This window comes from Amblyomma americanum, chromosome 1 (assembly GCF_052857255.1).
Source record: "Amblyomma americanum isolate KBUSLIRL-KWMA chromosome 1, ASM5285725v1, whole genome shotgun sequence".
In the NCBI taxonomy this organism is placed as follows: domain Eukaryota; kingdom Metazoa; phylum Arthropoda; class Arachnida; order Ixodida; family Ixodidae; genus Amblyomma; species Amblyomma americanum.
In genome coordinates this window covers 193032612-193055846 of record NC_135497.1, presented here as the reverse complement: position 1 = coordinate 193055846, position 23235 = coordinate 193032612, and the positions used below count along the sequence as shown (strand labels likewise).

Sequence of the window (23235 nt, the reverse complement as noted above, 5' to 3'; positions counted from 1 at the left end):
ACAGGGGTTTTAACATCAGCGAAAGCGTTGGTTTCTACTGTGCAAAGCTTCACGTGCCAGCGTTTACCAGGGGAAAGAAACAACTTTCAGCAGAAGATGTGCAGAGCACAAGAAAGCTCGCAAACGTGCGAATACACGTGGAAAGAGTAATTGGACTCATTAGGAATAAGTTTATTTTTCTGAAGTCTGTCGTGCCAATCGATTACGTTGTTTGCCGGCCAGGAGATGAAGTCGCACCACTCGACAAAATTGTAACTGTGTGTTGTGTGCTATCTAACTTGTGTGCATCAATTGTTGCTGCACCAAAGGACGCCACTGGACAGCAGACTTCAGCCTCAGTGGATGAGTGATTGTGAATCCTGCTTCAGCATGTCTGAATAAAGCACTGGACAGCAGGCTTCGGCCTCAGTGGATAAGTGATTGTGAGTCCTCCTCCTGCATGTCTGAATAAAGCAAACTCAGAATCTGCTGACGGCATTGTCATTTCTCAACGCCAGATTTCAGCGTGTCCCATATGGGCCACGTGTGTTCCAGCCTCAAGACGCACTTCCAAGCTTGAAACATGAGGCAGCTGTCCAAGTTGTGTTACAGGTTGCTTAGCCTTTGGGTCGTTTGCACTCTGGACAAAACCACAGTGTAGTTTTTGGTGCTCGCTTGAGTGCCACGCATGAAAAGTGGAACCATTTGTAGTGGCAGGATGCGTTGTCGCAAGCAACCATCTTTCCAGTTTCTGGTCCACGGCAAAAACAGTAGACATCACTGGGAGAGTTTACCACTGGACCAGCATGCTGCCTGGTGATGTAGGTGCTGAAAAGCTCGGGCAGGATTGCATGAATGAAGAATTTTCTTCCAGCAGCCAGAATTTCCTCACAAAAGTGCCTGTCTTTCTGTATTCTCTCCACATGCAACAAATTAGGTGTCCACACCACGAAGTCGCACCACTGAACATCACATACAGCCATTTGTGTCTGCACTTGGTAGAAATATCCGTGTTGTCGCCGTAGCTGGACTACACCATTGACAGTTTCCAGGCAGGAACCTGCAGTAGCCATCTCTGTAACGTCCTTCACTTCCCTGAGCGAAAATGGGCACTTAAGTTCAACAACACCCTTCCCACAGCATGCGCAACAAACAAGACCGTCTGGTGTTGCTCCAACAAACGGATATCTTGTACTCAGGTGCAGCCCCGACTTGGAGCACTTGAACATGTCGTGCTTCTCGGTTTCACTGGTTTGGTATGCCCTGAAGGCACGGGGCTCATTTTTCACTCCCCATGTGATGGCAGGCGTCTTCAGCGACTGCTTTTCAGGACAGCATATCAGTTTTAGCAGTGATATGCTAGGGTTATCAATGCTTGTGTGGCACACCCTTTTCATTACAGAAGCAGTCACCCTGCCCGCTCGGTACAAAAACCAATTAGACGAGCTGCTCTGTTGCCTTGTCAAAGCTTCAACGGCCTTTACGGTCTCTTCACTTATAATTATTGATGGCATGACATCATTGGCTTTCTTAACCAAAACATCCAAATCATGCGCCAACATTTCTTCGGAGTAGAGGTTTCTCAAACGGGCATCATGCATCGGTACAGGATTTTGAAAGTGTCCATCATATCCGGGGAGGACTGAAAAAATTGAAGGAACAATGCCGGCATCCTGAATTGAGCCGTAAAGCTTGGTACGCTCCTGCTCTGAAAGTGGCGGGACATGAGCCCGCTCCTTGACTGGACCTGCCTCAAAGGAATTGCTATCAAGCTGCCGCTTTTTCCCTTTAGATGATGTGAAGTTTATGTCCTTGAGTCGCTTATATTGTACTTTTTCGACATAAGCGGGCAGCCACATATTATCCTTCTGGGTGCAACTTCTTGACTTCATCATTTTGATGCCGGTCTCAACTGCAAACAAACAGGCTCCAACATGGGAGCATGCTTCCCCTGCTCCAGCCATACATGTGCAGTGCGCAGTGATCACAGCGCCATCCTTCTTGCACAAAATCCACACTTGGAGAGGTTTCTGCCCCAGCCTCTGTGAGTGGTTCACCTGCGAAGACAACGAGAAAAAATGTCGGCTTTACTGACCTATCGTTTCAAAATTGCTGCGGTTCAGTTGCACTTTGCCTAGGGATGTCGTCTTAGAACAAAACATTTGAGCCGTTTTTTTTTTTCAGAGTTGCGGTGCACGAACTTGTCTGTCTGAACCTGCTCATTTGCAATGCCATTCAGACTGTGCAAAATAAAAACAAAGGCACATAATGGGAGCTGCAACTCGGTTCTTTTAATCTGTGGGAGACTGCGCTGCCCAGCTCGGACTTGGCTGTTCAACGCCGGGTCCTCGAGCGAGCCACCGAGGTCATCACGAAGCAAAGTATTCTGATCACCTAGATTTGACCTCAAGTTCCGTTTTTCTGTTTGTTTTTTGGAACCGATAAGGTTTTCCCGCCTCCTTTCACGCTTTGCGGGCACTTCACGTGCTCGCGTACATACATAACCGAATGTCGCGCTTCAGATGCGCCGCACAGAGCGCTTAGCGCAAACGGCGTACGGACCATTCGTCACAGCTTTGCTCATACAGATTAACAAGGTTTGCAATCATCAAATGGATTCGTAATGCTTACCTCGCCGAGCAGGACAACTTTGCCGTCCTGGAATTCCTTGGCAGAAAGGTGCTTCACCCAGCCGCTTGTAAAATAATTGTGGGACTCCAAAGCTTTGTACGCTTTCATGTTTTCCAAAGTCACAAAGTTCGCGGAAAACACAAGATACGTGACGATGTCGCCGTGCGAAATCTCGGGGAAGCCACTCACATCGGCACTTGTGTCCACTCCGGGCCGCAGCGTGTATGGATCGATATCATCGCACAGTTTCAACTTGTCTTCGTAACGAAGGCGAAACTGCCGATGAGTTCAGAGTAATAACCCGCGTTTAAAGGTTCATGCGGCGCCATAGCAGGCACAAATCGGATGAAGAAGAGCTGTGAACGGTGCCGGTGCCACGAATTTGAAAGCATCCGCGGCAGCACAGCACTGAACGAAGACTGAGCGACTGGGTCACAAGCATGGTCGCCGGGTCAACGAGCAGGCGGATGTGACGTCACGTGCAAGCCATGTATACAACAAAAACTTATTCACAGGATAAATGCATGCTCGCAGCTTCATACACCTCGCTCGATCTTGCTCGCGCATCCGCACAGTCGAGCAACTGCACACGCACTGCTCGTCGCTCTGTCGTCCGCTGTCTTGGTTGTTCTCAGCTCCGTTGACAACCGGCCACTTAAAAACATCTAAGCACAGACAAACACAGAGGCGCGCACTCGTGCAAGGGCTTGCTTGCCGCAAAGTCCCCGAGTCCGCACTTTGGGAGTGAAAGGAACGCCGCGCGACTTCCGAGGGGAAGGGACACTCGCCACTCCGGTCGTAAAAGTGTGTGTGTGTGTGTGTGTGTGTGTGTGTGTGTGTGTGTGTGTGTGTGTGTGTGTGTGTGTGTGTGTGTGTGTGTGTGTGTGTGTGTGTGTGTGTGTGTGTGTGTGTGTGTGTGTGTGTGTGTGTGTGTGTGTGTGTGTGTGTGTGTGTGTGTGTGTGTGTGTGTGTGTGTGTGTGTGTGTGTGTGTGTGTGTGTGTGTGTGTGTGTGTGTGTGTGTGGGGGGGGGGGGGGGGGGGTTTAGAGTCCCAAAAGGACTCAGGCTATGAGGGACGCAGTAGTAGAGAGCTCCGGATAATGTCGACCACCTGGGTCTGTTTACCGTGCACTGACATCACACAGCACATGGGCGCCTTCTGCATTTCGCCTCCATCGAAACGCGGCCGCATCGGCCGGGATCGAACCCGCGTACTCGGGCTCAGTAGTCGAGAGCACTACCCGCTGAACCACAGCGCCGAGGCTCCGGTCGCAAAATGTAAATGAGGCACTCACAGAAACAAACATATACGCACGGAAAGGACGCCATGTAAAGGGCGCTCGATTACAATAGCGTTCATACGAGGTGGATGGGTCGCGCGTCACACCGAACTTTAGAATAATGGCAGTAACGTTGAATGCCACATTGGAATGTTACATAAATGTTGATCATTATTAAATAACATTATATGTTATTAAGAAAGCATTAGTGCAACATTGAGAGTAAACATTATTATGATATGATGACTTTTTAATGTTAATATATTGTTAAAATTACCATACAATGACAATGGCATACGTTGTGCCAAAACATTACTTTAATGTTCCAAATGAACATTGTTTTAATGTCGTCCTCTAAACTTTATTACAAAGTTGGATTCATAAATATAAACAAAAGTGCAATATGTTTGTCCCAGACCATTTATCGCTATTCCTACAGTTAATATAATATTCGACTAACTGCACTTCGCAACAAAATCTCTTATATTGTGCCTGCCATGCATTCTATGCACAGCTGCAATATTTTGTTGAGAAGTTTTCTTTATTACCCATTCGTCACTATTACTCGCCAGCCACCCGTTGGTAACGGGTGTATAGGCTTGACACGATAGTACCCGTTCGGAGGCCAATGTATGATTTGCATGTTGTGCGATGTGTGGAGCTCAAGTGCCGCCCCCGTAGTTCGATCGTCTTTGAAAAGTGTAAACGTGTGTACCGTCACAACTGGTGGACCCGCATGCTCGTGGGAGTTGCTTTAAGATTTTCGAGAATGTTGCATTTATTTTTTATTGATTTTTATACATTGCTATACAAGCGTTAAATATATAACATTTCAAAAACATTAGAAAAAGTACATCAAGAACTTACAATTAATTCTCGACTAAAGCAAAAAAAGTGACATTGCTATAATGTTTCGGTCCTACATAGGATCAATATCAATGGATATGGTGCAAAGATGTGGCGGGCTTACGATTTTTTAGTGCGCGGTAGCAAGCGCCTCATCTAGCTTGGAATATGTTTGTCCTTCCTTTCCAAGTTTTCTCCTATCATTTTTCTCGTGCCCTGACTTTGTTGATGACCATTTGTGAATTTTCCAGTTAGCACCAAAACATTATAGCGATGTTACTTTTTGTTCGGTCGAACATAATTTCAATGCTCTTAATGCATTTGTAAGTAATAATAATAATAATAATTGGTTTTTGGGGGAAAGGAAATGGCGCAGTATCTATCTACTGCTTTTTGGTATGGGGATCTACCACAGTAACAAACTTAACAAAGGTGTACGTCCTACAAAAAAAGATAATTAGGCTTATTTTTGATGTCCCCTACAATTCTCATACACATGCTCTGTTCATTAAAGCAGATATAATGCCTGTCTGGAAATTGTTTAGCTATAGACTAATTGTTGCCTTTAAGTACGAATTAAAAGAAAATCGAAATTTCTTTCGCAACCTAGCCAAGCTAGAAATAAAGCCTACATCCTACACTATACGTCAGTCTGAAGACTGGAAGGTGGTCACTCCCCGTGCTAACTATTCTATGGGTGCACTATCGTACATTTTGCCTAAACTTCTTAATGATCTGAATAAATGTGGAATTGATTTAGGTCGCACCACAGTTCGTGAACTGCGCCACGTGATATGTCATGTTTTTGAACAATTCTAATATTGATTTCCTTGCGATACAATAAATCGAATCAATTATGCGTTTCTGTATGTTTGTATTCCTGTATGTTTCATGTATGCTCCTGTACTGCCTTGTAGAGGGGACCGTGGGCTCTAGTCAAGCTGTTCAGCAGCTTTTACCCACGGCCCCTCCATCGTTTTGATGGAAATAAAGCTATTATTATTATTATTATATATATATCGTTGGACACCTGAACCGCGCCGAAAGGGAAGGGATAAAGGAGGGAGTGAAAGAAGAAAGAAAGGGAGAGGTGCCGTAGTGGAGGGCTCCGGAATAATTTCGACCATCTGGGGATCTTTAACGTGCACTGACATCGCACAGCACACCGGCGCCTTAGCGTTTTTCCTCCATAAAAACGCAGCCGCCGCGGTCGGGTTCGAACCCGGGAACTCTGGATCAGTAGTCGAGCGCCCTAACCACTGAGCCACCGCGGCGGGGCGCATTTGTAAGGCCGATGCTTGTTTGGGCTACATTCATTTTTATTAGTGTATGACGCCTACCCCGCAGAAGATAGAGCGGCGCCACTCTGCCGGAGACGAGCCTGCCAAGGATCCACCCAAAGGGTTTCTCATTGTACAAAGATGCACGTGCTGGGAAGCACGTGGCCGTGTCGGCTCCTCTTCTGGAAAGATAGTCAGAATCATTTACTCGCTGCCGCCGCTGTGGCGAGGCCTCTCACGCCGGAGAGGCACTCCGCCAAATGCACATTCACAATGGTTGCCGGTTCGGTGGCCGGCGTACGAACGTGTGCTGATTATAGCGAGCGACGAAGGCGAATACAAGACGCCCTGTGCACTGTATTCCTCCGTGTCGCTGTCTCTCTAGAGGTCAAAGAAACAGACACCCATCTCAAGACGCGTCGAAACACATGCTCGCCGGTGCCGCTGTATGTCTTCAGCAGGTCGCCCTTCAGTAGAGCTAACGATGGCGTCGTTTGAGGAGGAGGATAAACTTTATTTTCGTCGACAAAAGTAGCAGATGGTGTGGGGTTATAGCCCCATCAAGTGGCCATGAGCCCGTGGCGGCCGGCGACTTCTAGGGCCCTTGTCACAACCGGGACCTGTGTGTCCGAGTCGGAACTGAGCAATGCGGCCTCCCACTGGTCCGGATTCGAGAGCTGCAAACCTCGCGGAGGGCAGTGCACAGGGCAAGTCCAGAGTATGTGGCATAGAGTGGCATGTTGGCCACATAGTTGACAGGAGGGAGAGTAGACCCCAGGGTATATGGGGGCATATATCGCGGGGTTGGGGAAGGTGTTCTTTTGGAGCTGCCTCCACGCAACCTCTTGGGGTTTGGCGAGAGAAATATGTGCGGGGGACATAGAAGTCTACCTAAGCGGTAGTGCATGATAATTTCATGGAATGTAATCATACGATCTCTCGCCGCCCTCAGGAGAGCGACACCACACCCCGGTCGACGAATCCTCGGGCATGATTGTGGGCCGCCTCGTTCCCTGGATGGGATGAGTGCGCAGGTACCCAGATCATTTGGATCGGGCGGAGTTGGTCCTTGGTGTAGTGGAGGAGAGTTATGGCGACGGGGGAGACCCGGCCTTTCTCGAAATTACGAATCGCAGATTTAGAGTCGCTGAAGATGGTTTTTGCAGAAGTGTAGGCCATCGCCAAGGCTATGCCGCCTCCTCGGCCTCTTCAGACGATTTGATGGGAATGGAGCACGCAACCAACTGCCGCTCACTGTAGTTTAAACTGCGAGCGAAAAAGCATCGTGATCGGGGTATTCGGCGGCGTCGACGTAGACCGCTGTCTGATCTGTTAAATACTTTTTATGCAGAGACTTAGGCCTGTCCTTGCAGCGAGCGACATGATACTCTGGGTGCATGTTCTTCAGGAGAGGGGTAACGATAAGGTTGCTGTGGATATGGGACGGAAGCTGGGCCTTGTCGGCGACGGTCGTTTCGAAGCTTATTCCAAGCTTCTCGAGTATGTGACGTCCCGTGGAGGTGTGGGTGAGACGCTCGTACTGAGCGGTTAGATGAGCTTCGGACCGAGAGCTCCGTCACAGTGTTGTAGATACCTAATGCCAGTAGTTTATACGGGGGGTCCGGTGGGGGAGATGGAGAGCCGCCTTGTATGCCCGTCTAATAAGGCAGACAACGCGGTCCCGTTCCTAGCAGCTAAGGTAGATGTAAGGGAGGGTATATATGTGAGGCGACTGATAACAAACGCCTGAACAAGACGTCGGAGGTCAGCCTCTCGCATGCCTTTATGTTTATTAGCAATGCGACGAATTAGACGAATGGTCTGCGAGACAGAGACTGAGTTTAGCCAGAGTGTCGGTGTTTTTCCGATTGCTCTGGATGAGAAGCCTCAGCACCCTAATGGTGGATACTTCGCGTATGGGTTGGCCGCTAGCAGTAATGCAGATGGGAGGATGGCCGTTATGGCGTCGTTTGAAAACGGCGGAACGACGTGTGCGCGGACGCTGCAGTTCGCAGGTGCGACCCAAAGCGTGGAAGCGGGTCTGCTTTTACCCTTTTCGCTGAGCGCATCGCCGCCCCTCGCGTGCGGCGCGTTCCCCTACGTTTTCGCCATTGCCGCAGCCATCACTCACAGTTTGAGTGAGGAGGCGCATCTCAGTAGCACTCAATACGAGGATGACGGCGGCGATGTGCGGGGGCTAAGGAGAAGGCTCCCGACAGGATAGGGCTCGGATGCTTTCGCAGAAAAGTGGGATCTTGTATTTGGTCACGGTGTACGAACATACTGCACCTTGGATTTGGTTTTACTTTGCTTTGTGTTATTGGCCGGGCGCTAGGTTTGAGGCTGTAGTGTGGCGGCCGCTTCGAAAGCAGATTCTGCTCGTTGTCGGTCCCTCGGCTCCCTGTTAAGTGGCTGACTCGCTGGTCATTAAGAGCGTCTTGGCGTTTGCCAGCGCCCGTTCTCCAAGAGTGCCGGCTATGTTTTATGGCCGTCATTCCCCCTCTTTTGCCGTTTCATATGCTTTTACTCGTACTCTCCGAAGCCCAGCTGCGGCGTTCCTTTATACCTGTTTTCATTACAGTTCGGAAAAAGCACGCGGGTCTCCATTTTTGGTGTTTCCCTCTAACACTTTTTATATATGAGAAAAAACGTTGCCTCCTTCCCTTTTCTCCGGCAGAAATCATACCGCAGACGCACTGCAGCCGTTTTCATGGCAGTGTGGCTCTCTGGGTGTTTCCACTGTATAAATTCGTCCGAAGCGCTGGCCAATCGTTTTGCATAACCAGAAAATGAAGCAAAGCATGGACTCCTACGAATTACACTCTTCCATTAATAAAAAAACTTATTTAATTGACTATCCTATTTTGATAGTTAGCCATACACAAAATTTAGTTGCGGTTGCATTTATCTGGGACCAAACTAATTGTGGTCCAATCTTAATTCGTTGAAATGGATCGCATAATGACACTACTGGCATCGGCTTTCAGTGCACTACAAGCGTACAAGCTTTTTGAGGGGCGGATTTATATAGGCTTGGTTTGGGTGGCGGGGTGGTCGAAATTTCGTCATTTCGGCAAGGACTGTCTACAAGCAAATGTAACGCCACGGGAAGGTGTCACACTTTTCTTACTAAGTGTGGCGGTCTAGACTTTTCCCTAAATGTAGCCGGCAATTTATGAGAAAGCTGAGGTTCTCGCGATAATACTGCGTAAATCTCTAAGTTCAAGATAGAAAACCTCAAGCGTTCCTCTCAGAACTGTTCGCTATCTTCAGCCTGTCATTCTTTCACTGCCGTGCCATCACCGGCAAGATTACGTCGTAGTGTGCAGAGTGCAAAGTTTGCTCGCAATCCTGAATGGCGCTTCTACGGATATGAGGAACCTGAGTGTGCTAATCAACTTTTTAGCTCGAGCAAAAAAAAATTATTGTCCAAATTTCCAGCGGGATGCAGCCGCCCCCTCTTGCCCCCCCCCCCCCCCCTCTCCACCCCCCCCCATCCGGACCCCCATGGATATGCGGTGAAAAGCCATTTTCGTAGTAGGCGGTAGCTGAAAATGTGGCGCCAGTGTCGTCGTCATTGTATAGGACGGCGTCGGTAGAAATGCGTAGACCGGTGTGTTTGTCCTGTGTGGCGAGTACTGTGGTGCCACGCCTACCTCCCCCCCCCCCCCCCCCCCCCATGCGCGGCGCTCGGCCACACGCGGCTGCACCACGGCGCTGCACGGGACGCGAAGCTTTGTCCCAGGAGCTCTCATATTGCTCCACCAAAACCTAAGATAAATAGCTCAGCCTCACTGCAAAATTACCCACTGCGGTGGCTTAGTGAATATATAACGTTCGCCGGTTGAGCTCCAGGACGCGGGATGCAATGCAGGCCGCTAGGGCCGCAATTTAATGGAGATGAAACACAGCCCGTCCGTGTGCCGTGCGATGTCAGTGTACGTAGCCCCATGTGGTCGAAATTAATCAGGAGCCTTCTACAGTATGCGGCGTTTCTAAAAGCCTACGTGTAGCTTCGACACGTTAAACCTCTTGTACCACATCATTTCATCGCCAAAAAAAAAAATAGTGCCAATGGAGTATTCCGTAAAAAAAAATGTCGCTTGGAGGGAGGAAGAAAATTCATATAACGCGGCGATAGACTCTTAACTTGAGCCCCAGGTCGAAAGCCTCCTGAGGGTAAACACTGCCACTATCAAGATTAAGCACTGTCACTCGGATGCAGATCCGCTCCAGCGGCGTGATGGACCGCTTCCATGGGACCATCCTTGGCGCAATATCGGGGCGCGCGCCGCACTGCCGCTCGAGCTGGGCGTTTCAGACACTCTTCCGAGACAGCACAAGTCGCGTACGCTTACTGGTCTTCTCTGCCGGTCCCACGTTCAGCGACAGTGTGCGACTTCTATATACAGTGTGCACAGACCATCAATCACCTCGGGTTCACGCTTCGCGCGAGCCGAAGATCCCTGATTCGCCGTCACCACACGCACACTGGTATACTCCGCTGCGACGCGCACTCAACCTCTGCAGTGTTGCCTTCCAAATGCACTCCACTTCATTCCAGTTACCGTATACACTCGTCTAAGGGCCCAGCTTGGCAGCCGATAACTTGAAAAAAGAAAAGGGTCGAAAAAGAGCAAGTGCGTTTCGCGTGTGTATAATCTCTCGTGCGGCACGTCCTGCCATGCAGGAGCTGCCAGTCGACGGCAGCTGTTAGCGACAGTTAATACAGCTAGCACCGAATATTAGATGAATGTTATGAAACTGTCATGTAAGTTGCAGTAACGTTAATGGAACGTTGGTCAGACATGCTTAACGGAATAATGGCGCAGATCAAGTGACAGGACAGCAGGAGAGTACAAACACACACAAGCGCCAACTTACAACTTTATTGTTTGGCTGCCAATATGCCGAATTTAAACAAAGCAACACGCCCAAACTGTGAACAATAATCAAACAGTGAAGCACATGGACGCGATGTGCGAAGCGGCGAATCATGATATCGCACGAGGCAAACAACATGAGTGCACTAAGCTCTACCGCAGCACGTCGAACATCCCTGTCTCAGATGACTAACTGGCAAAAAACAAGAGGTAAAAGACGGGACGAGACAAGCTAAAACCTAAACTAATCCAACTTAAGCCTAAACTAATCAAACTAGTCCAACTTGCCCAATCCTTTACGCTTCCGTTAAGCCTGTCTGACCAACTTGCCCAATCCTTTACGCTCCTTAATCACATTTCTAGTACATCGGGCTCTTTCAATCTTGAATGTGCAAACCCGTGTTTCCTCGTTTCCTTGACTGCCAACGCTGATTGTCAAGCACGCGCCCTCGGATTCTGCATCCGTTCTAAGATTCTACCTCCGTTCATCAAGGCAATTTTCCGTGGCTTCCTACCGTCGGTAAGCCATGGTGTACGGATCTGCAAGATTTTGCGGTCCGAATGGCGGAGGCAGGCTAGATTCATCAGGGACTGCCTTCACGCGATCTTATTCAGGAATGAGCCTCCAGGGAGAGCATGCTTCAAATGGTGGGAGTATAATGACCTATTGGCCCGAACCACCGACTGCATATGGAAGGCCATGTTGACACACCTGCGGGGCTTGCTGCCTCCGAAGAAGCCGAGCAGTTCTAACCAGCTGCATACTCTTGGTGACGTCCGCCTGCCCGATGATGTGACACGCCTTGGACCCAAGTCCACCCTGGAACCAAGAAAGAGTGCTCCGGAACTGGTGGCGGTTGTAAGAGAAGTGTCCAAACGGGCTTCGGACAATGGCGGTGATCTTTGCTTTTTGCAAGGTGTAGACGTGTTAGCCCGCTGTCACCGACCACGACATCGTGTTCATTTGTCACGGATTTCCTCAGTTCTGAAGGAAAAGGGTGTTTGTCTTCTCCCAGCAGACAAAGAAGGTGGGTTTGCTGTGTTACCTTCACGTCTTTTCAAACAAAAAGCCTCTCGTGCGTTGGGGTCAGTTTTCAACCGGTGTTCTAATGTATCACTTGCCAAAGTAAAAACTAAAGCAAAAAAGCTTTGCAAGCGCCTTCAGCTCGACCATTTAGTGCACAGTATTGGGAAAAGCAAATTAGATTGTTTGGAAGTGTTTTTCTCTGCGAAAACACATAAGGCTGACTGCCCTTTACGTGTGATTGTTTCGGAGGTGAGGACGTGGCAGAAGTGTGTTGCGCTGTACTTACAAAGCAACCTGGGAATGTTAGCAATTGAAGACCCTTTTCTGGCTAGGGATTCCTTGTCAGTAATTGTTTTTTTACAAACGCACGGTTGCAGAAAGCTCTGGGCTTTATCGGTTGACATCAAAGATTTATATTATTCCTTGCCGCATCATGAAATTCTGTCCTGCGTAGAAGAGTGCATAGACCGCCACGGCCCGGTAAAATTTCCAAACGCCACCGGTGTGAACACGTCTGCCTTTTTAGAACTTCTGCAGTTCTATCTAACATCCACTTTCGTCTGTCACGACAAATCGATCCACTTGCAAAAGCAAGGCACCTGCATCGGTTCATGTATCGCCCCGGTTCTCAGTGACATGGTTTTGGCCGGCCGGATGCGGCTCTGGTGAAGCAACTTGGCTCCGGCGTGACGAAAGTGTTTCGCTATGTAGATGATTACTTAGTTATACTGGACGCGCAAAATGAGGATCTCATTGATAGAACACTGAGGAAGTTCACGACAGGCTTACAGCCTCTGCTACTAACTCATGAGCTTCCAAGTGAAGGTTCTATAAGGTTTTTGGACCTTCGTCTGACCTTCAAGGACAACCACATCTGTTGGTGCTATGAACCCAGAGCGAAGAAAGGCCTCCTGCCATACCAGTCAGCCCACTCCAAACTAGTAAAGAGAGCCATTGTGCAACACTGTTTCACCGATGCTCTCAGAAAGTCGTGTCATCACGCAATGGACAGAAGCTTCAGTATGCAGGTCACGCGCCTAAAGACAGCGGGCTATACGGATCCCTTGTTGGTATCGGTCGCTGAAGGCCTGCACAGGAAACAAAAAGTAGAGCCCGTCGGAGTGATGAAGAAAATAATCGACTCAAGGCCAAGAAAAAGGAGGAGCTCAAGAAAAGCAAGGTTGCTGTGATACCATATCTTCATGCCGTTTCACACAACCTCAAAAAGGTCTGAGCTCGTGCGGAAGTCAGAGTGGTATCTTTCGCTTCTGTCAAACTTTCTGCCCTTTGTAAGAAATCCTGTCATGTCAAGAAAGCGAAGCCGGACTGCATAATCAACCATGAGAACAAATTCGTAGCCTGTTCTGAAGGAGTCGTTTACAAGATCCCTCTAACATGTGGCGCCAGTTACATAGGCCGAGCAGGAAGGTGCCTCAACGAGCGTCTGAAAGAACATCGCAGGAAGTTACGTCAATTGGCAATTGAAGGCCATTTAGCCGAACACTGCAGGTTCTGCAAGTGCAGGGCGCTACTCAAGAAATGCTCTGCTATTTACAAGCACAAAGATCAGCTCACCCGGGAAATTGTAGAAGCTCAAGAAATAGCGCGAGCTGAGAAGACTTGCGTCAGCGCGGCATCAATCTGCCTAACGAAAAAAGAATTAATCTTCCTCACCGAACGAGAACTCTCTGGAGGTGGCAGGCCTATTTGAAGGGTTTTGATTTTGTTGTCCTTTACTCGTCATACGGGGCCCCGAGGTCGTGTCAGCATGCTTAGTGTGTTTTTTGCGCGTTTATACCAGGTTCCTTGTTATTCACTCTCATCGAATTTAGCCGTGTTTTTGTTGGCTTTGTAGTTTTGTTTTATGCGTCTTGTTTTACACTGAGTCTTTGCGTGTTCTGTTGACGTTTCAGGTTTCATTCTCATGGTTTTAGCCCTTTAAGTCCTCCTTTGTCATTTCCCTGGTTTTGTGACGTGGCCTTCCGTCATAATTTTTCTTCAGTGATATATTCGTGATTAGTTTAGGTTTTAGCTGGTCTCGTCCCGTCTTTTACCTCTTGTTTTTTGCCAGTTAGTCATCTGAGACAGGGATGTTCCACGTGCTGCGGTAGAGCTTAGTGCACTCGTCATGTTGTTTTCCTAGTGCGATATCATGATTTGCCGCTTCGCACATCGCGTCCATGTGCGTCACTGTTTGATTATTATTCACAGTTTGGGCGTGTTGCTTTGTATAAATTCGGCATATTGGCAGCCAAACAATAAAGTTGTAAGTTGGCGCTTGTGTGTGTTTGTACTCTCCTGCTGTCCTGTCACTTGATCTGCGCCATTATTCCGTTAAGCATGTCTGACCAACTTGCCCAATCCTTTACGCTTCTTGGACAAACCATCACTGCGGCCGAGCGCATAGCCGCATTCCGAAACTTCGTCAAAAGTTCAAAGCCCAAGGGGTGTGCCACTAAGTAATGTAGTGGGGCTCTTGCAGCATCCGTGGTAACTTTCGGAGGGTTGAGGACCAGAGTTTGTCTTATACCTTCAAAAGATTTACAACGCTGGCGATTCATAGCAAGCCACACGGCGTGGCCCAGAAGCAAACCGCCCTGGGCTCCCAGCATTTGGACAAAGGGTGTGCCTTGTCAGCCATGAAATGCCCTTAGCTCCTGTTCTTGGCAAACTCAGGCGAACATCACTCGGGAACCGAGGCTAGCATGACGCCGAACCTGAAGCGAACTTTGCGAAACTTTCCGTCCGAATGTTGTACAGTTTTGGTGTACGCTAAAGGGACCGATGCGCCGCGAGCGTAAGGTGCTAGAGAGATTTAGCAGAGCGGAGACGTATGTACTAGCGTAGACGTATACCGGATTACCGTACGCTGGCTGCGCGAGCGCAGTGGCCCCACCTGTCCCCGACTACTCGAGCGAAGGTCGGATTACCGGCTTCAACGCGTGGCATTGCGCGTGTTACGCCGGTTCCCTCTCCACGTCGCTCGGAAGCCGCGGTGGCGGCCGGCGAGGATATGACTCAAATATCAGAGTATCTGTGGTATCTGACTTTCACGCAGCCGTTGTCGTCGCTTCGGTCCATGCGGTGGCTGCGACGCAGCACGTCTTTCAACCTTTCGCTTGTGTACACTCTTTCCTATATATACGCGGTAGTGGCAGTGCCTCAGTCGGTGCGAGTAGACAGGCCCGTGTTCTCCCCTCTCCTTTCTTCATGCAGTCACTCACCATCTTGAAACTAAGCAACAAACAGACGCGGCCCGTCTGTAAACGAAGTGTGTTCCGCGTCGCTTGTCGAACCAGCGGAGAAACACCGTTTTTCGCAGGGAGCTACCCTAGAATCTGCGATGCCTTTCCTGTAGCGCATTTCTGCTTGCAGCTAATCTCGACGACGATATTTTCTTGTTCGGAATAACTTGTGGCATGAAGTCCGAAGGCTGAAGTCAGCCTGTTTTGTTTGGGCGGTTCTCGTCGGTCGTCGTATCATCCACTGCAGTTCAGTGCAATATCTATAAAAGCGGTCCACACGGCGCACAACGGCTTAAAAGTTACAAATTTTTGTCTGAAATGAACGTGCCCAGACTTGGCGGATGCTATCGGGCAGCGCCCCGAGAGAACCTATCCCTATACGGCAAACCCGCCGCATGTCTGGGGGCTCTGGCCTTCGTCAGAGACATATTTCGGAGTGTTTGGCGGCATATTTGGGTTGGGGAAGGAGTCGTAATACTAATGCCATTTACATGATTTCCTTTAATTAGTATACAGCGAACCCAAATTATGCCTTTGTCAGAGATATTTCGCAGTGTTCGGCGGCTTATTTTGGTTGGGGAAGGAGTCGTAACACCAATTACATGATTTCCTTTAATTAGTATACAGTGAACGCAAATTATGCCTTTATGGCTAGTGTGCGAAATAAAAAAAAACTACCGCGGGTCTCACCGGTTGACGGCGTATTTTTTTATTTTATGGGGGTTTAACGTCCCAAAGCCACTCAGGCAATGAGAGACGCCGCAGTGAAGGGCTCCGGATAATTTCGACCACCTGGGGTTCTTTAACGTGCACTGACATCGCACAGTACACGGGCCTCTAGAATTTCGCCTCCATCGAAATGCGACCGCCGCGGCCGGGACCGAACCAGCGTCTTTCGGGTCAGCAGCCGGGCGCCATAATCCTCCGGGGAGCAGGTTCTCGGGACGACCGGTGTGAAGCCGGTTCGGCCGCGCAACTCGACCAGGAGAAATGGCAGAGGAGCACGCCCTCCCTCCCCCTCTCCGCACCTTTAATAATTAATAATAGTTGGTTTTGGGGGAAAGGAAATGGCGCAGTATCTGTCTCATATATCGTTGGACACCTGAACCGCGCCGTAAGGGAAGGGATAAAGGAGGGAGTGAAAGAAGAAAGGAAGAGTGAAGTGCCGTAGTGGAGGGCTCCGGAATAATTTCGACCACCTGGGGATCTTTAACGTGCACTGATACCGCACAGCACACGGGCACCTTAGCGTTTTTCCTCCATAAAAACGCAGCCGCCGCGGTCGGGTTCGAACCCGGGAACTCCGGATCAGTAGTCGAGCGCCCTAACCACTGAGCCACCGCGGCGGGTGCACCTTTTCTCCCGAACTCGCAGTCTCCGAGGAAAGGGGGGGGGGGGGGTATTTCCGTGGCTTCGCTGAGGCCACGTTTGCCGCTGCCGATAATTGATGGTGACGCTCGGGCCCGGTGGTTTGGCGTGCGATGCCCTCGGAAGGACCGGGCAGTAATTACGAAACGTTGCCGTTTAGGCAGAAACGGGGGATTGCTGCATCCTTCCCGCTAAATGGCGACCCTATGCAGTTTTGCCAGAGCCCGGTGCAAGTAATAGCAGTAAGATACTTTATAGGTGAAAAGCACAACAGAGTCCATATTTCGCGAGCCTCCCCCAAGCAGCAAGATGCTTGTGGCGCCGAAGGGGCAGGTGGCGCACGCCCCGGTTCAGAGCTACAGTCGAAAGTGCGCCGAGGCACTCCGAAAAAAGGTTAGTCCGGCAAAGGGCAGAGCGGTGCGCGAGGGTGAACGGCGTGAACATTACCGAGCGCAGGCTGCCGAGGTCGATTCCTGAGACCAGCGGGGCAATAAATAACCTGCATCAGACGTCTAACGGTGGAGGCGTCTCAGCTCCGGGCGTCAAGGTGTTGAGTTCGCCGCTCGTGAGTGTTCGGCCATTCTTGTGCTTTGTTTTGTAGGAACAGTTTGCTCGGACGGAATCTGGCGGGAAGACCGAGGAATGTGTGCATTAGGTTTGCCTCTCTTTTGCTCTGTGTACTGAAAAGTAATTTTAAAGTAATTGCACTATTTCTTGGAAGCAGTTGTAATGTAATGCAATACTTTTTGCCAGCAGTAATCGCTAATGCAATTTAACTACAATTCGTGCGTTTTCTAGAAAGGTAACTAGAAATGTAATTTAGTTCCTTTTCAAAGGTAATTGTTTCATGTATGCCACACACGCACGTGTATTAGAGTGTTTTGTCTGCACGCTCGTTGCAAAACGTTTACTTTATTGTTCAAAGTTCGTTGTGCTTACTCAAACACAATGCACGGATACATGAAATAAGCATGTTCAGCCAGACATAAAGACATCAAATAATTGAACAGTCAGGCAAAATGTCACGCTAGCATGCAGACCGTGTTGCTCAAAATACGACCAGCTGAATCCGCTTACCATGCCGTGTAACACGAGGCAACACTAAAAAACAGCTATCTTTGGGTAGCACAGGCCCGCACGTGCAAGCCCATCACACAGCGACGAGTGCTTTTCGCGCTATACACAGTCACGCGTCTTGCAATAGAACAGTAGCCAGTGTAAGACCTTCTGTTCACGAGTAATACCGCAAGCCGAAATAGTGTGGGGACCAAATTCGCAAAGCTGTTTGCTCGTAAGGTCTCTCAATGACTGGTAGGGGTTTCAGTTGTCACGCTGGCTGTGGTAATCGGCCAGCACACGGATGTAAGCCAGTCGCATATTGGAGCTTACGTGCTAACAGCCTATAATAAAATCGCTGGTACCGCTTAGGCTGCGTCAGATGATTCACACAGGGCACAATTACAACAAGCCTCAGCACACAGTGACTTAATATTCGCGTTCATCTCGACACAAACGAAAGCCGCTCTCGGCCGTCTCGAAACTTCCGGCCCTGTAGCACTCGCACATGCATCAGGAGGCTACGTGGACCAGTTGGGACGGAAACGCTTAAGCGGAACGCACACGCGCTATGAGTATACACGTAGATTGCGCGCCACCCCGGAGCCTCGGGCCGGTGTATCACAGCGTTCCAGATAGTAAGGCACCCTGTTGTTGTTGGAGGCGGCCGATGGGCGCTAGCTGCGCGATTCACGACGGCAGGGCGCTGCTGCCGGGCGACTGCGTCACGTCGTCTAGGTTGACAGTGACGAAGTTGGCGCTGTGGACGCTGGCGGTCTCGGCGCAGTCCGAGGAGCTGCGAGACGAGCTGCGCGACGACTTGGACGAGTCTGGCGGGTCTTGCCGGCGCGCGGCGCCGCCGCCGGAATCCAGCGACGAACGGCGCGGCCGCAGCACCACGGGTCCCAGCCCGGGTGCCGCGCCGTCCGCGTCCTCCACTCCGGCGGGCGGCTCCCACGACAGCTGGGATGCGTTGTCCTCCTTGGTGGCGCCCGGCGCGCTCTGCGCGCTGGCCCCCCTGAACGGCAGCAGCCTGCCCAGCGGCGCCTCGGCCGCCAAGAGCGCCAGCTGCACGCAGTAGGCGGCCAGCGCAGCCACGCCCAGCACCTGCCAAACATCGGAGGAGGGAACACGCAGTTGGGAGCGGACCGCGTACAACGTCACAATGCACAGATCGGACTTGGGAAGGACGCGGCTAGCTGCCACGAGCGGCAATTGCCTCCTTCTGCGAGTGGACGAACATTGAGCAGCGCCATCTTTAAAAGAACCGCCGTTTTACCTGAGCTCGGAAGACGAGTATACCTCGGAAAGAGTCCATGTGCGACCAGTAGCATTTTCGTCTTCAGAGCAGTATATGCAGTTTGGTGCGAGACTCTGGCAGCCGCGTAGCGGTTCCCGGTATACTAAAGCCTCACGTTGCCAAGAGTTATTAATTAATAGATATCGATGATGGTAAGTGCTGTGGCAGAGTGCTGACGAAAGCGAAATATTACAGGCTTATTCAGCACGAAGCCTTATGCCGGAGTCTTATGCCACAAAGTAGGCACAGACCAGTATGCAGGTTTTGGACACGTTGTGTCCCAGACAGGTTGTGTCAAGATTATTAGTAAAATGGTTTTACTCCTGTCAGAGCCAGTAACGGCGGATGCCCACATCTTCAAAACACGTCCGCCTAATACAGCGAAAGGATCATTGAGCGGCCCCGCAAATTAATCCGTTCGTTCTTACTCTTCTGTATCGTTTTTAAGACTGCCACAGGACATATGAGCCCACGAGGAAACATACACCTTTTAACTTCACTTTTTCGGTAATAAAATAAAATAAAACGAGTTGGCATACTACACATGTATTCAGTGGTAACGCATTTAGTTACGGGTCTAATAATGGACCTGCCAATTCTATTGAATATCAGGCGGGTAATTTTTGTTGCACAGCCCTGCTGTGCTATGTCCTCGAACTGCGATGACCAGCCGGTCAGATGCAAGTGAGATTTTTGGAAGCGCGGGTCGCTCTTTGGGAGCCTTCAAAAATGTCATAAAAACATGTGCAGGCAATATTCTCTAGTTTTATCGTAACTCTCTGTACCTGCGGGGCTACGGTATACGCGTCACTCCTCGCGAGGAGCGATTTGACCCGTGAGCCGAGACGTATTTGATACGCGGACTCACTCTGAAGCCCGCATCGCAACCGCAATGACATTTCAGGCGATTTTAATCTTCCACTGCGAGCATAACCTGCACGCACCCTCCATGACCCATGCCTATACCTATCCCACGCGCAGTCTGTTCACTAAACCAAGTATTCATGCTGGCGACAGCTACCTAGCGGCTTAAATCGGGTGTGAAATCTGTGAAATCACCGCTTTTGCTTTCGCCCCCAGCCGGAAAAGTCGACGTTGCTTGCGCGGCTTGCCAAATGCTGAGGCTTACTTACGGCGGCACACTGGTAGCCCAAGCGGTTTCCATGGTAAGCGATCATGAAGGCATCCGCGAAGAAGTAGAGAAGAGTCGTGATGAGCAGGTACAGGCATTCCTGCGTGCACAGAACAGGCACAAAAGTTAATGCAGTCGAACCCCAGAAATATCGAACTCGAAGGGGATCGGGGGGTAGCTCGATATGTCGACAATTTGATGTATAAAAAACGCCACTAGATAAGCTTATCTGTAACACAGTAGTAACAATGCATTGTACCCATGCTAGTGACGCGCATCTTGCAACGACGTGCTGTGCTGGTCCTAACGTGCTTCGCATCAAAGCTGCAGCGGTCGGTGCTTTGGAACTAGCCACTGCCTGTCATAAGATGTCTAATATAGTCACCATTGCACCCTAAATAGAATATTCGCTCATTCAAATTCAGGTACTGTTGGTTTCCGCAACACCTTCAGCAGCGAAGCGAGGCACGCCAGACGAGGGGCCGCCGCTATAGGCTCTAGTTAGCAAAACGCTGAGTTGGGCTAGTTGGTACAGGTTCATTGTAAAACAGCGCGAAAGACAAGGGACCAGAGAAATAAAGACACATGACAAACGCTGTCCTGTGTCTTTCCTGTCCTGCGTATGTCCTGTGTCTTTGTTTTTCTGGTCCCTCGTCTTTTTGCGCTGTTTTACACTGAAGCTTTGGTTAGGTTGGCTTCACCGCATGACCATAATGGGTACGAGAGACCGAAAGTCATGCTCAAAAACAGCCCAAGTTCACTTCGTCACGCGGTTTCACAGCGTGGACAGCAGATGACCAAGGCCGCGCAGCCAGCCCGTCTCCGCGCGCGAAGTGATCGAATTAAGGGCGCCGTTAAGAGGAACACCACTTGTAAGTTGCGCGGTGTGCCACTCGATTTATCGAACGACCGGCGAAACTGGAATTCGATAGACTAAGCGACTTTTCTATAATTTTAGACAGGTCTGCGTGTGCAATAAAGCCAATAATTCTAAATATCCGAGTTCATGTATCCGATATCGATGTACTCACAAAACACCACGCCACGACAACAAAAAAAAATTAATGTGGATTAGCTCAGCTAATCCAGGATATACAAAGCGAAAGCGAGATTGAGGTCTCCACTGACCCACGGAGTCCGTTGTGCGCCTTTCCTTTCGTGAAAATGAACAGTCTTTGAAAGTTGTCAACGCCATTGAACTCTATGAACGCCGTCGGCTTTGTTTGCTTTTTGAAGAAAGGAAATGGCACAGTAACAGTATCACATATCTCGGTTGACACTCGAACCGCGCCGTAAAGGAAGGAGTAAAAGAGGGAGGGAAAGAAGAAAGAGAAAACTGAAAGTTGGGTTTTCGAGGAAAGGCGCGGTGCTGAGCAGCGGCGGAACACCAGTGGCTCGGTGCTACTAGTGGCGCATGCGCAGTAGGGACCAGGGAGAGAGAGAGAGAGAGAGAGAGAGAGAGAGAGAGAGAGAGAGAGAGAGAGAGAGAGAGAGAGAGAGAAACGAAAGGTCAGGCGACGGAGTCGGCGGCGGCCACCTGCGCCGTGCGTGACGTCACTCATGCTCCGACATACGGCGGCTCGCGCGAAGCGCGGTGTTGGCTAGCGTAGTGAAGCTTTTCGCTTCAAAATAGTAAGAAATGTTTCAGCGAGACCTCGTTTGGCCTGCCCTTTGCTACATGCGTCAGTGCTGTCCTAGGGACAATCATCCCAGTCCCAGAACACGGTCGCCATATGGTCTTGCTACTTCCCCTACCCACCTTCCTCTGTAGTGCTCGGCTAAAGCACAAAATGGTCGTGGTGGAACAAGCCTGGCACACCACCCTCAGCCAGCGACCCACAGTTGCTGAATTAAGTTGTTTTTCTCTCTATCTCTCTCTAGCGAGCTCAGAGAAGGAAAATGGCAGGTTTGAGATGAAAAAGGATCAGCATTTGATCAGGAGGTGATTGATTCGTGGCCAGGAAACGATGCTCAGTAAACGCGGCTATTCACGGCCTGCAGGATGTAACAAGTTTCAGTAACGATAGGCATGGTGAGTCGTTAACGAGACATCACGCACGCCCTCAACACGAACCACTTTCTCTGTGAGCACGAACTGACCGTGTACTTCGTTTGAAACCCGTTAAACTTAATTTTTAAAAAATATGAAACCGCTGGAAGATGGACCTTCGTATATTTTTGTCCTTTACTTGCACAACCATTAGAATATAAATAGCCAATTTTTGTTCCTAACTTTGATCCGTTTTTTTTTTACTTCCAGAATTTCTAATAGAAGAATGCAGATTATCGCTCTTTCAGAGGCTGGAAAAGAGGACAACGGCATCCTTTCTGGACGCCAAATGACCAGGAAAATGCACGGGCCAGATATGAATCTTCCGGACATAGCTGAAATGTCGTACACGCGCTGCACAAGCCGCTCGTCTGGAAGCTGGAGTCTTTTCTTCAGATCGTGCGCATGGTTAAAGAGCATTGTGAACGCGGCGCAGACCACTGCACGGTCCTCTGAATTAGGCAAAGACTGCGTTCGATGACTAAGCCCCGAGCCCAGGCCCAGGTCCAGTCGCGGCGCCAGTGCAAGTGGCATACTGCTCACTATGTGTAAGCACATGCAGGCACGCATACTACAGAGGCAACAAAGTGGACGACAGTGCTAAATGCAAAATGGCTCAAGTTGCAATCTCTCGTGAAATGGTTTGGTTTGGTTGGTTTATGGGGGTTTAACGTCCCAAAGCGACTCAGGCTATGAGAGACGCCGTACTGAAGGGCTCCGGAAATTTTGACCACCTGGGGTTCTTTACAGTGCACTGACATCGCACAGCACACGGGCCTCTAGAATTTCGCCTCCATCGAAATTCGACCCCCGCGGCCGGGATCGAACCCGCGTCTTTCGGGCCAGCAGCCGAGCGCCATAACCACTCAGCCACCGCGGCGGCTGCTCGTGAAATGTGATTGGAATACATCAAAACATGACACGACCACGAAGGTTCTCTCGCCTGTTTTTTTGAGCGGACTGCTCGATTTCGCGCTCTGGCGCCGGTGGGAGCAATTCTTCGCTGCTGCTCTTAAACCTGTTGCTCTCTTTCATCGTGCAATGCCTGAGCGTGTGCATTCCAGGTTACCTGAACTTTGTACTGCCCGTAACCCTCCGTAAATTCGGGTCACAAATGATGGATTAAAGCTGTCTCCAACGTTTGCTTCAACCGAAAACC

General features: G+C 49.9%; 2 protein-coding genes across 3 annotated transcripts in view; both read right to left on the bottom strand.

Moving 5' to 3' along the window:
• Positions 1-596: 596 nt before the first annotated feature.
• LOC144115284 (uncharacterized) lies at positions 597-2869 on the bottom strand. Its single transcript, XM_077649605.1, has 2 exons — positions 2611-2869; positions 597-2036 (listed from the first exon to the last, which is right to left on the bottom strand). The coding sequence occupies exons 1-2, from the start codon at positions 2716-2718 to the stop codon at positions 597-599; spliced, it is 1548 nt and encodes a 515-aa protein (XP_077505731.1). The 5' UTR covers positions 2719-2869.
• Positions 2870-17430: 14561 nt separating this feature from the next.
• Positions 17431-23235, bottom strand: part of LOC144114418 (uncharacterized) — a 32197-nt gene continuing 26392 nt past the window's right edge. For both annotated transcript variants that reach the window (XM_077648147.1, XM_077648148.1), the window contains exons 4-5: positions 20028-20126; positions 17431-18701 (exon numbers count right to left, since the gene is read on the bottom strand). In XM_077648147.1, the coding sequence (XP_077504273.1) occupies positions 18285-18701; positions 20028-20126 (516 nt within the window). In that variant the 3' untranslated portion in view covers positions 17431-18284. The remainder of the gene's footprint in view (positions 18702-20027; positions 20127-23235) is intronic.

Excerpts from the sequence above, each read along its gene's own strand:
- LOC144115284 (XM_077649605.1), bottom strand. The coding sequence starts at position 2,718 with ATGAAAGCGTACAAAGCTTTGGAGTCCCACAATTATTTTACAAGCGGC. Across the intron at positions 2,037-2,610 it reads AAGTTGTCCTGCTCGGCGAG|GTGAACCACTCACAGAGGCT; the intron begins GTAAGCATTACG and ends TTGTCTTCGCAG.